Source organism: Diabrotica virgifera, chromosome 4, assembly GCF_917563875.1.
Source record: "Diabrotica virgifera virgifera chromosome 4, PGI_DIABVI_V3a".
In the NCBI taxonomy this organism is placed as follows: domain Eukaryota; kingdom Metazoa; phylum Arthropoda; class Insecta; order Coleoptera; family Chrysomelidae; genus Diabrotica; species Diabrotica virgifera.
In genome coordinates this window covers 32,740,501-32,752,934 of record NC_065446.1, presented here as the reverse complement: position 1 = coordinate 32,752,934, position 12,434 = coordinate 32,740,501, and the positions used below count along the sequence as shown (strand labels likewise).

Sequence of the window (12,434 nt, the reverse complement as noted above, 5' to 3'; positions counted from 1 at the left end):
CTCATTTGGTATCCGATCTCTTCTTGATGTGGCTGCTGATCTTCTTCAGAAGTCCATTTTTGTTACTAGTTACATTTTCTCTGTTCTTTGTTTCAGTGGCCATACTTCACTGCCATAGTAGAACAGGACGGATCTGTGAAAAAAGGTCTATTTTTGGACGTGCGAGGTGGCATTCGGATTTTTGCAGATAAAGTTAGGTAACAACTTCAACAAAAATAATTGACTTATGCTCCTTCTCAAATATGCCTGGAACATTAATAAAAAAATTAAAGTATTTAAAAATTTCGAAAAGCATCGATTTTTTTCTACTTTCTTTGCTTATAACTTTAAAACGATTCAGTTTGGAACAAAGTCATACAGAAATAAAATAAAGATAATTGAATTTTGTATGATAAACGACTGGTTAAAAATGTCTTAAATTATTACCCTTTCTGCAAAATAGCAATAAATACAAAATAATGGGGCAAAATAAGCCTGTTTTTATTCAATGTTTTTCAACCACTTTGGTTGCATTTATAACTTTCGTAATTCGCTTAGAAAATTCTTAAAACGTACTTAAATCGTTCAGCAAATTTCATTAAAATCGACCTGATAAATTTTGCACAATAATTTTGCAATCTAATTTTTTTAAAAAGTTCAAATTATTTAAAAACTTTCGGAAGAAAAAGTAGACCATGAAGAAGTTGGCTAATTTTTTTACATATAAAGAGGTTCTCTACCTATCTAATACACTTTACATAATTTAAATCGGATTATTTAAGCGGCCTCAGCACTGTTTTAAAGTTATAAACAATTTTTTGGCTTATAAACAAATGCAGTGAGAACGTTTGAGTTGGCATAAATTCATTTTCTCGAGAATAGGCGTCTCTGGAGATAAATCCCGAAATAGGTCGATTTTTATTTTTAAATTCTAATTTTTTGGTATACACGGTGTTTCATTAATAATTGTCCATATAATAACTGCAGAAACCTTAGCACAAAATACGAAGATTTAACGTAAAACATTTAAATAAAATGTGGTTCCTTACTGAATTACAGGGTGTTTTATCTAAAAATTTAAAAACAATTTTTGTTCAGCATTTTAAAACTATTCGACGTATCCTTTTCATACTTGGCAGATAGTATAGGTACTGTACAAACTACTAAATTACCTATGTTAAACAAAAGTTTCTGGCTATTACCAGAGGCGTACGACGGGGAAAAGTGAATGGTTGACCCTTTCCAAATTCTACGCCACTGGCGAAATTGCTATTTTAGTTCAATTTTTGGATTCTCCAATACTTTCTATGAAAATAATATACTCTTCATTCGTAACGATAAAGTCATTAGTTTTCGAGATCATTGAAGTTAAAAATGAAACGACACGGTTATTTTGATTCATGTATTGTGTCGCTTCATTTTTAATTTCAAATATCTCGAAAACTAATAATTTTATAGTTACGAATGAAGAGTATAATATTTACATAAAAAGTATTGCAAAATCAAAAAATTACACTAAAATAGTAATTTCGTCAGTGGCGTAGAATTTGTTAAGGGTCAATCAGCCACTATCCCCTGTCGTACGCCTCTGGTAGTAGCTAGAAACGTTAATTTATCTTAATTTAGTAGGGTGTACAGTACCTACACTTTCTGCCAAGTATGATAAGGATACGCCAAATAGTTTTAAAGTACTGGGTACAAAAATAATTTTTAACTTTTAATCATATGAATCATATCAAATTAATCGAAATAACTGTGCCGTTTCTTATTTAACTACAAATATCCAATGAAGTTACCAATGAAGAGTATTAAAACCAATATGATTGTTATATATAATATATGGTATATATTACCAATGAAAAATTATGGATAACTACCATTATTTTCAGTTATTTTAATTCAGATAGCTCCTTTATTATTAATTTTACGAAAAAAGTGATTCTTGATAGAGAGTTCTGCATGGTCTAAAATCTTAAATACAACCATCTTTTGTCAACTTTTGTCAATTTTATACGAGGTATGTCAAAAAATATGAATTTCGCTCAAGAGTAAAATACGTTTTTTTTTCACAATATCGAAAATTGTTATTATGAAAAGTTATTTAGAATTAAAAACTATGTTTCAGTATGTAATTACATCCTTCTAATTGAAATATTCTGAACTATAAAGGTACTTTACTTTTGATTTAAGTTTATCTTTTTTGACATACCTCGTATAAAATTGATAAAATTTGATATAAGATGGTTGTATTTTAAGTTTTAGATCATCCAGAACTTTTTATTAAGAATCACTTTTTTCGTAAAATTAATAATAAAAGAGTTATCAGAATTGAAATAACTGAAAAAATGATAAGAAAAGTGATAAGAATGGGAGAGGATAGGCTACCAAAACGAGCACTGAATGCTAGAATGCAAGGAAAGAGACCGGTTGGGAAGCCACGAAAGCGCTGGGAAGACACAGTAAACAGCGACGCACAAGCCCTTTTAGGAGTCCGTGTATGGAGAAGAGCAGCCACAGACAGGCAAGGATGGAGGCAAAAAATAAAGGAGGCCAAGGCTCAATTTGGGCTGTAGTGCCGTAGAAGAAGAAGAAGAAAAAATGATAGTTATCCGTAATTTCTCAAAAAAAAATTTTTTTCAATTAAAAGGATATAATTGCATATTAGAATATAGTTTTTAATTCCAAACAACTTTTCATAATAGCAGTTTCCGATATTACGAAAAATAAAGCTACTTTACTCTTGAGTGAAATTCAAACTTTTTGACATACCTCGTATAATATTCAAAAAATTTAATATTTGATGGTTAAATCTTAGGTTTTGGACCATGCAGAGCTTTTTATAAAGAATAACTTTTTTTCGTAATATTAATAATAACAAAGTTTTCCATATGGATACAACTTACCGGGACATACTGTGTATCATACTAGTGACGCTTACAGGGACATACTGTATATCATACTAGTGACGTCATCCATCTGGGCGTGATGACGTAATCGATGATTTTTTTAAATGAGAATAGGTGTCGTGTGATAACTCAATCGAAAGGCTATTCAATTTTGTATTCACTAATATAAACATTAACATAACTATTTATACAGGGTTTGAATTAATAAAAATATTTTTGAATTAAATTAGTTCCAATATTTAGATTACGTCATCACACCTAGATGGATGACGTCACTAATATGATATTTATGCCAAAAAATTATAATTTAAAAATAAAAATCTATCTGTTTCGGGATTTATCTCCAGATTGTCCCGTTCTCAAGAAAATGAATTTATTCTAACTCAAACGTCCTCACTGTATTTGTTTAAAGCCAAAATATTGTTTTAAAACAGTGCTGAGGCCGCTTAAATAATCCGATTTCAATTCTGTAAAGTGTATTAGATAGGTAGAGAACCTCTTTATATGTAAAAAAAATAGAAAACTTCTAAATGGTCTACTTTTTGCTCAGAAATTTTTAAAAACTTTGAACTTTTTTAAAAAAATTTAGATTGCAAAATTATTATGCAAAATCTATGAGGTCGATTTTAATGAAATTTATTGGACGGTTTAAGTATGCTGTAAGAATTTTCTAAGTCAATTATGAAGGTTCTAAGTGCAACCAAAGTGATTGAAAAACATTGAATAAAAACAATCTTTTTTGCCCCCTTATTTTCTATTTATTGCTATTTTGCAGGAAGGGTAATAATTTAAGACATTTTAAACCAGTCGTTTATTATATAAAATTCAATTATCTTTACTTTCTTTCCCTACAACTTTGTTCCAAAATGAATCGTATGAAATGAAAGCAGAAAAAAATCGATATTTTTCGAAATTTTTAAATATTTAAATTTTTTTATTAATGTTCTGGGCATATTTGAGAAGGAGCATAAGTCAATTATAATTATTGAAGTTGTCACCTAACTTTATGTACAAAAATCCGAATGCCACTTCTCACATCCACCTCAAAACAGATCCGTCCTGGTCTATAAGTAATTGGCGTGATTATACTTTTAAGTACGGTATTGCGTATGCGCTTTTTGTGCGCTTTAGATATGGTTTGGTCCTACAGAATGCCGTTTATCATGGATATATGGCTTATCTACCCATCTTATAGTGTTCCATCTTTAGTTATCTTCATGCCCAGGTACTTGTATTTATCAGTGTTTAATTTCTACCCCATTATCTAATGTAATGGACTGCTTTGTCCCTCCAATACTCATGGCTTCAGTTTTCTAAATGTTGACTTCGAGGCCCCATTTGTTATATTCTTCTATTAGTGCGGCAGATTCGTGGAAATATTATAAGAATTGCACATTTAATGATACAAGCATATAATTTGGTCCACATATACTGCACATATAAAGGTACAAATTTAGATATGAGGCCATCTAAGATTTTACCTTTTACAAAAATGGCGTTAATTCAAAACGGGCGACTATACATATGTGACTAATAGCACGATATATTTTGAATGAAAAGTCCGATCTCAACCAAATTTGCTATATAGGTTCCTTTTGTGATTTACAAGATCGGTGTCGTGAACTGGAAAAATCGGTTTAGCAGAAGTTATGTTTCATCTGGTTTCTTATTTAAAACTATTTTATATTATGTAAATAATTTATTTTCAATTTTTTCACCCTGTGTATATTAATTTTTTTAAATGGTAATACCACCATTGAAAAGAGCTTAAGAATATGTTTTAGTAAATATTTTAAACTTTTTATTTATGTTAATTACCATTTAATAAATGCATAACGTATCTTCACATGTACCTTTGTGTGGCAGATTCGTGCAAACATTATAAGAATTATTGTGCATTTAATAGTAGAAGCATATAATTTGGACCACATATACTACACATACAAAAGTTTAAATTTAGATATGAGGCCATCACAGATTTTGCCTTTTACAAAAATGGCGAGCATTCAAATTGGCGGCTGTAGATATGTGACTAATAGCTCGATAACTTTTAAACTAAAAGTCCGATTTCAGCCAGATTTGGCACCAAGGTTCCTTTTTTGATGAGTAAGATCTAGGTTTTAAACCGGAAGAATCGGTTTACCAGAAGATGTGTTTTTACTGTTTTTTATGTAAAAATATGTTGTTTTTTTTTTCAATTCATCCACCTTGTATATATTAATTTTTCAAAAAGGTAATACCGCCATTGAAAAAGTGTAAAAATATTTTTTAGGAAAGATTTTGAACTTTTTAGTTATGTTAATTACCTTTTAATAAATGCATAACGTATCTTCACATGTAGCTATGTGCGGCAGATTAACCCTATATTGCATAGCGTTGCTTTAAGGCAACACCAAAATTAACTACCCTTAGAAAACTAACCTTTAATTATTAAGTGAATTTAAACTGCATATTGTGTTCTGAAAAATACATTCTATCTATGTAATCGCGCAAACTTCTACGTCATTATGTCAAGACAAGTTTTCGCGCCAAAAGTTCGCGGGCGTTGCCAGTCGTGTATTATGAGCGAAAGGTAGAAGATCTTTCAACTTTTTTTCTTGTTGTACACCATTTTTGAACGTAAAATTGGTTACTTTTTGTAATAAGTTTATGTGAGGGAAGTAATTCCTAGTAATTTTATAATTGTAAATATAAAATAAGAATCATAAATCAAGTTGTAAACAGGTGTTGCTTTGAGGTAACTTTATGCAATTAAATCATGGAACTATCTGAAGTTAGTGTAAATCGATTCTGTGGAAATCGGAGTAACAGAAATGAAAATGTTGTTATAAGACCAGTACCAGATGATTCTGATGACAGTAAAACAAATCCTGCTTGTACAAAACCTATTTTTGTAAAACAAAAATTGCATTACCTATTCGGAAGTGGAAAGGTAATGTACCTACGACATACGAAATATAGATTACTTTACTAAATTTTTTGACGACGAGTTGATTGAAACTCTAATAGAGCAGTCAAATTTATATAGTATTCAACAAAGTCCAAATAAGCCAGTGGTGTAACAAAAAATGAAATTGAACAATTTATTGGTATGTCATGCTACATGTCTACCTATATATAAACTACCGCAACAACCAATGTTTTGGAATCCAAAAACGAGGATTACCCAAGTAGCCGATGTAATGTCTGTGAATAAATTTGAGGCTATAAAAAATTACCATGAGCGACAATACTAGAGAACCATCTAAATAATCTTCAGATTATGACTATTCATACAAAATAAGACCGTTGATCACTAAAGTGAACGAAGTATGTTCTACAATTCCCCTTAGAGAGTTCTTGTCAATAGATCATCAAATTGTTCCTTTCAAAGGAAGAAGCAGTATAAAGCAGTGTAATGCAAAAAAACACCGAAAAGGTGTTTTTTTGTTTTATCTGATTTTTGTTTTATCTGATTAATGTAGTTTAATTGCATATTGTTGCTTACAGTACACATTCCGAATTTTCCAAAAAAGGGGGGCCGACTCAAAAATTAAATTAGGAGAACATTTATGTTCATAATTAAAGCCATGTAAAATGAAAAAACATTTTTAGTTTGCATATTTAAAATTCATGCAATATAGGGTTAATTTTGAATGCCCGCCATTTTTGTAAAAGACAAAATCTGAGATGGCCTCATATCTTAATTTGAATCATTGTATGTGTAGTGTATGTTGTCCAAATTATATGCTTTTAGCATTAAGTACACAATAATTCTTATATTATTTGCACGAATCTGCCGCACATAGGTTCATAGGTACATGTGAAGGTACGTTATGCATTTATTAATTGGTAATTAACACAACTAAAGAGTAAAAAATATTTGCTAAAAAATATTTTTACGCTCTTTTCAATGCCAGTATTACCTTTTTGAAAAATTAATATATACAGGGTAAAAGAATTGGTAAAAAAACAACATGTTTTTACATAAAAATTAGGAAAAACACAACTTTTGGTAAATCAATTCTTTCGGTTCAAGACCTTGTGTTTGTGTGTGTGTGTGTGTGTGTGTGTGTGTGTGTGTGTGTGTGTGTGTGTGTGTGTGTGTGTGTGTGTGTGTGTGTGTGTGTGTGTGTGTGTGTGTGTGTGTGTGTGTGTGTGTGTGTGTGTGTGTGTGTGTGTGTGTGTGTGTGTGTGTGTGTGTGTGTGTGTGTGTGTGTGTGTGTGTGTGTGTGTGTGTGTGTGTGTGTGTGTGAAAAAATGGCTTGGATGCGAGTCCGTTAGCCACAAATTTTTATTTTATTTTTACCTCAATTTATTAGTTTTGTTATATTTATACGTATTTCACTTAAATGATTATATTTGTTTCTTTCAAGTAGTTTATGAGTAATTTAAATATTTCCATTTTATGACAACTTAGTAGATATTCTATACTAATTGGAAAATGAACTTGTGTTTGTCGTAAATTGTAATATAATTGATTTATATATCTCTCGTTAATTTTGCATTCCAAGAAAATATGGTTTAAATCTCTAATCGAAACATTATCACAAAAACATACTGATGAATTAATTATTCCTAATTTGTGCAGATGTGCCTCATATTTCCTGTGTCGAGATTTTAATCTGACGATAGTAGAAATATCTTGCTTTGGCAGGTTATATTTAAATATGTATTCAGGTGGCGGAGGAAGTTCTTGATGTAAAGAAAAATATAAATTTTTTGACATGCTTGTAATATTTTTCCATTCTTTTTTCCATATTTTATTTATTCTAACTTTGACGTCATTTATTGCATCTGTCGATAAGATGTGAGTTAGTAACTCACCTTTTTTTATTGCATCTTTGGCCAACTCATCCACTTTCTCATTACCCACTATACCGGCATGCCCAGTATACCGGCAGTTCAAGACCTTGGTCTTACACATCAAAAGGAGAACCCATATACCAAATTTGGTTGAAATCAGACTTTTCGTTCAAAAGTATTCGTGTTATCATAATATGTATAGTCGCCATTTTGAATGCCCGCCATTTTTGTAAAAGGTAAAATCTGAGATGGCCTTATATCTAAATTTGAACCTTGATGTGTGTAGTATATGCGGTCCAAATTATATGATTCTACCATTAAATTCACAATAATTCTTATAATGTTTGCACGAATCTGCCACACATAGGTTCATGTGAAGATACGTTATGCATAATTAATATAACTAAAAAGTTCAAAATATTTTTTACAAAATATTTTTACGCCCTTTTAAATTGCGGTATTACTTTTTGAAAAATTAATACATACAGAGGGAAAAAATTGAAAAAAAAAACATATTTTTACATAAACAACCAGTAAAAACCAACTTTTGGTAAACCTATTCTTCTGGTTCACCACATATATCTTGTAAATCAAAAAAAGAACCTATATACCAAATTTGGTTGAAATCGGACTTTTCGTTCAAGAGTTATGGTACCTACTATTAAACACATATGTATAGTCGCCATTTTGAATGTCCGCCATTTTTGTAAAATTCAAAATCTGAGATGGCCTCATATCTAAATTTGAACCTTTGTATGTGTAGTATATGTGGTCCAAATTATATGCTTGTATCATTAAATGTGCAATTGTTTCACATATCGGCCGCACTATATTAGTTTCCGCGTCATGTAACTTAAGTCGTCATGGTTTCTAGGTTTATTGAAATTTAAATTGAATAAAAAACAAGCATATAATAATGTTGGAAATTTTTTTTAGGTAAAACTTCTAACAATATTTGCTTTGGAACCATATCTTCAGGGCAGCAAACGACTACTAGTCTCATAAAAAAACAATCAGTTGGACAACAACTTCAACTGGGAAAGAAGGTTGTAGAAAAGAAATCATTCGGACTGCAAACTGAAACTAAAAGAGAGAAATTATGTACAGAAACGATTAAAAGAGATCAAAATAATGTTACAAATGCCTCTTCTACATCTAAAGTGACAAAACCTAAACAAATAGATAAGGAATTAGAAGAAATATTTTCTGATGCAATTGAAAATACGAACATTTCCGCTGAAAAGCAAGATACGATTGCTGTACAAGATTCAGATAGTGAGTATGTAGAAGCGGTTGAATATATACCTATACCAGAAAAAGTAGAAGTATTAGCAACATCTGACAATAAAATTAAATTTAACGATGGCCACGATGCAGTAGTAAAGCGTAATGCTTCATCAACAAGTTTCAGAGCTATTGAATCAAAAGAAGAATTACATTTATCTGTTACTGTTGATACTAGTCCTTCATCCATGTATGATTTAACAATATCCGACAAAACTAAATTAGATCTTTCAGATAATTGTAGAAAGTCACTACATATTAAAGATTATAAATCTGAAAGCAACAAATCGCGCCTTCTAAGCAAACGGAAACAATTTAGTTACTCTAAATCTGACGAAAATAAACGACAACCAACAAAAGAAGTGATATCAACTGATAAAGAACAAAAAGACAAAACATCTGTATTGAAAACCCCAGAATATGGTGTGAGAAAGTCAAAATATTCAAAAGATATAGCTTCTTCCAGTGAGCATAAACATAATCAGCAGCCAAAAGCTAAGTTTGACATCAATTTAAAAAGTGCAACCAAGCAAAATTATTCAAGTATAAATAAAGAACGAAAACGTATCTTAGAGTCTAAAAGTAGCAAAAACTCATTACAAATTGTTTATAAACAAACAAAAGACGAACAAGCACAACAAAAAACGACAGGTAGAAACTTGCCACAACGAATTCAAAGGCAAAGCAAGGATATTCAGAAAGATAAAGTACTAAAAAACCCACAACATCAACCTGCTAAAACTAATGCAGAAAATAGAAAAACAAGAGCAAAAGAATATATTACGAACGAAAAAAACAAAATTCAGGAAAAAATATCTCAGGAAATGAAACCTTGTAAAGAAATAGAAACGCTGCAAAGAAGTACTGACTATGATTCCAATAGTTCAAAAGAATTCACACAAAAGATGGATGGAGATATCGTAGATGAATATTGCATTAAAAGAGATAGCAGTTTAGATCAGAAGGAATCTACAGGTCAATCAGAATCTATCTCTAATAAATTATCAGATGAGCACGAACAATGGTTAGAGCAAAAAATAATGCTTAGTACAGAAGAAAAAGAAGGCCAATGTAAGGGACAATGTGCCAAATCTCCATTTTCATTACCAATATATTATAAAGACATCAAACTTAATAAGGTCGGTTTAGAAAATATTTATTTGCGCAACAAATATTTGAGAGAACAGCTAAATATGAGAGAAAGCATTTTAATTGAAGGACAAGAGAAACCAATAACGGAGAACAAAAATAAAAAGAAAAAGTATAAATATTTCAAGTGTGACATAAAAACAGAACGTTATGGTAAAAATAAATTAAACAAAAACACGATAGAAGACTTAGGAGGATCCATAAAGAAGAATGAGGGACGACATCGGCAAAAAGAAACAGCAGCAAATACAGCCAAAGATAAAAGACATAAGAAAACCGAGCAAGCACTACTAAATTCTTTCTTTAACAAAAGACAAAGGAAACACTCAAAACATAATGCAGATGATAAAACCTCCGAGGAAATTTTCGGCATAAAATTTGGAAATAAAAAGGGAACTGAAATAAAAAGAAAGAACAAATTATCACGTTCTTCATCTCGCAATTTAGCCTGTCGATATATTATTCCGACGAAAATTAAATCCAGAAAAAACATTTGTTCGCGTAGAGGACATCAGAAAGAGCATGAAAACGGTAAGAAGGAAGGCATGGACAATAAATATCAATTAACAGAGTTAAGTAATAGACAAAAATCAAAAGCACAAACTAACTTTTTGATGAAACATAGACATACTTCGTACACTAAAAAGAGATGGAATGAATCTAGTTCAGATGATGACAATAGAATATTAGCAAACGATTGCAACGTAATTTTGTGTAACAATTGTGATACTAGTGAACCAGACGCTCATATAAATACAGAAAGCTGTGCATCAGATTATCTTTCAAAAATTAAAGCATGCTCTGAAAGTTGTGACGTAATAACTAGCGACCATGTTAAACAATTGGTGCCCTATAAAACTACCCAAATTATGTATAACAGTTTAACTAAACCAGTACCATTAACTATGAAGATACAAAAAGGAATTAACGAAAAAATTGTAACGGCTACCAAATCAGGAATTTTTCTTTTAATTCCAAAAAATGAACCGTTAAGTCAGATGAAAATACCTGGCGGCTATTTCGCTGGTGAATCCTACTTTAAAGAATATATTACTTCAAGTACCAGAATAAATCAATTATTAGATGTTACTGATAGTTATGATCAACATTTAGCAGCTAATATAGGCAATTGTGCGTATATTAATCCCATAATATTTACTTATCAAGTAAGTGAGAAAAATTCTGATAGTTCTAACAGTGGATACGCACATAGATCAAGTAAGTGTGATATTTTTATTCTTCATACTGTTTATTTGTAATTTTAATTGGAGCAGATCAGGTTGTTTAGATAAAGAAAGCACCCGAGTTTATAAATTTCTCCATTGTGTTGAGAGTAAAATAATTTTAAACAGCATTTTTTTGACATTATACTAGTACTGGATCCCGCGTACCAAAAAAAGTTGATTAATAGCAAGCTGAAAATTTGTTAATAGCTTAACGGTGTCTAGTCGGACAAACTTTGATGTACGGGAACACTGGAACAGGGGAAGTTTTAATTGTGGAACAGTTTAAAAGTTTGGAACGTCAGATTACGAAAACGTCCCATGTATTTTGTCTGACAGAACATCCAATTGGTTTGTTACCCTTTCATTAAACTCTCATGCAAAACTCAGACTGATATTATTAACCAACATGATTCCTGTCATTTGACATGTTCTTCGTGTTCCACTCATTAAAATGCCCAGTTGGTGATAAACTACACTAACCTGATTTTTGCATGAGAGTTTAATGAAATGGTAACAAATCAAATGGAAGTTCTGTCCGACAAAATACATGGAACGTTTTCGTAGTCTGACGTTCCAACTTTTTAACCTGTTCCACAATTAAAACTTTCCCTGTTCCAGTGTTCCATACATCAAAGTTTGTCCGATTAGACACCGTTAAGCTATTAACAATTTTTTAGCTTGCTATTAATCAAGTTTTTTTTGGTACGCGGGATCCAGTTCTATACGTTATTGACAGAGTACACTACTACCAACCCATCCCTGTATTAGTCCATTGTTTATGTCAAATGTCTCCGAGTATTGTTGACCAATTCTCACCTTACATCGTAACCGTTCCATATACATCCCTATACAACTGACCAGTTTTTTTGGAAAACCAAGTTCCTGCATCGCTGCCCACAGTCTAGTCCTACATACTCTACCAAATGCTTGTTTAAAATCTATAAACATCTGATGAAGCTCACGATCAAACTTCCAGCATTTTTCCATTATCTGATTTATTGTGAGAATCTGGTCAATAGTAGAGCGGCCCGGTTTAAATCTTCCTTGATAATCCTCCACGATTTCTTTTGTGTATGTTTTGATTCTTTCAAACAGGATGTTTGCA

General features: G+C 31.1%; 1 protein-coding gene across 1 annotated transcript in view; it reads left to right on the top strand.

Annotated features, from left to right (window-relative positions):
* LOC114333528 (golgin subfamily B member 1-like) overlaps positions 1-12,434 on the top strand; it is a 137,504-nt gene that overhangs the window by 13,743 nt on the left and 111,327 nt on the right. Inside the window, exon 5 of the mRNA XM_028283411.2 lies at positions 8,607-11,321. Coding sequence (XP_028139212.2) covers positions 8,607-11,321 — 2,715 coding nt within the window. The remainder of the gene's footprint in view (positions 1-8,606; positions 11,322-12,434) is intronic.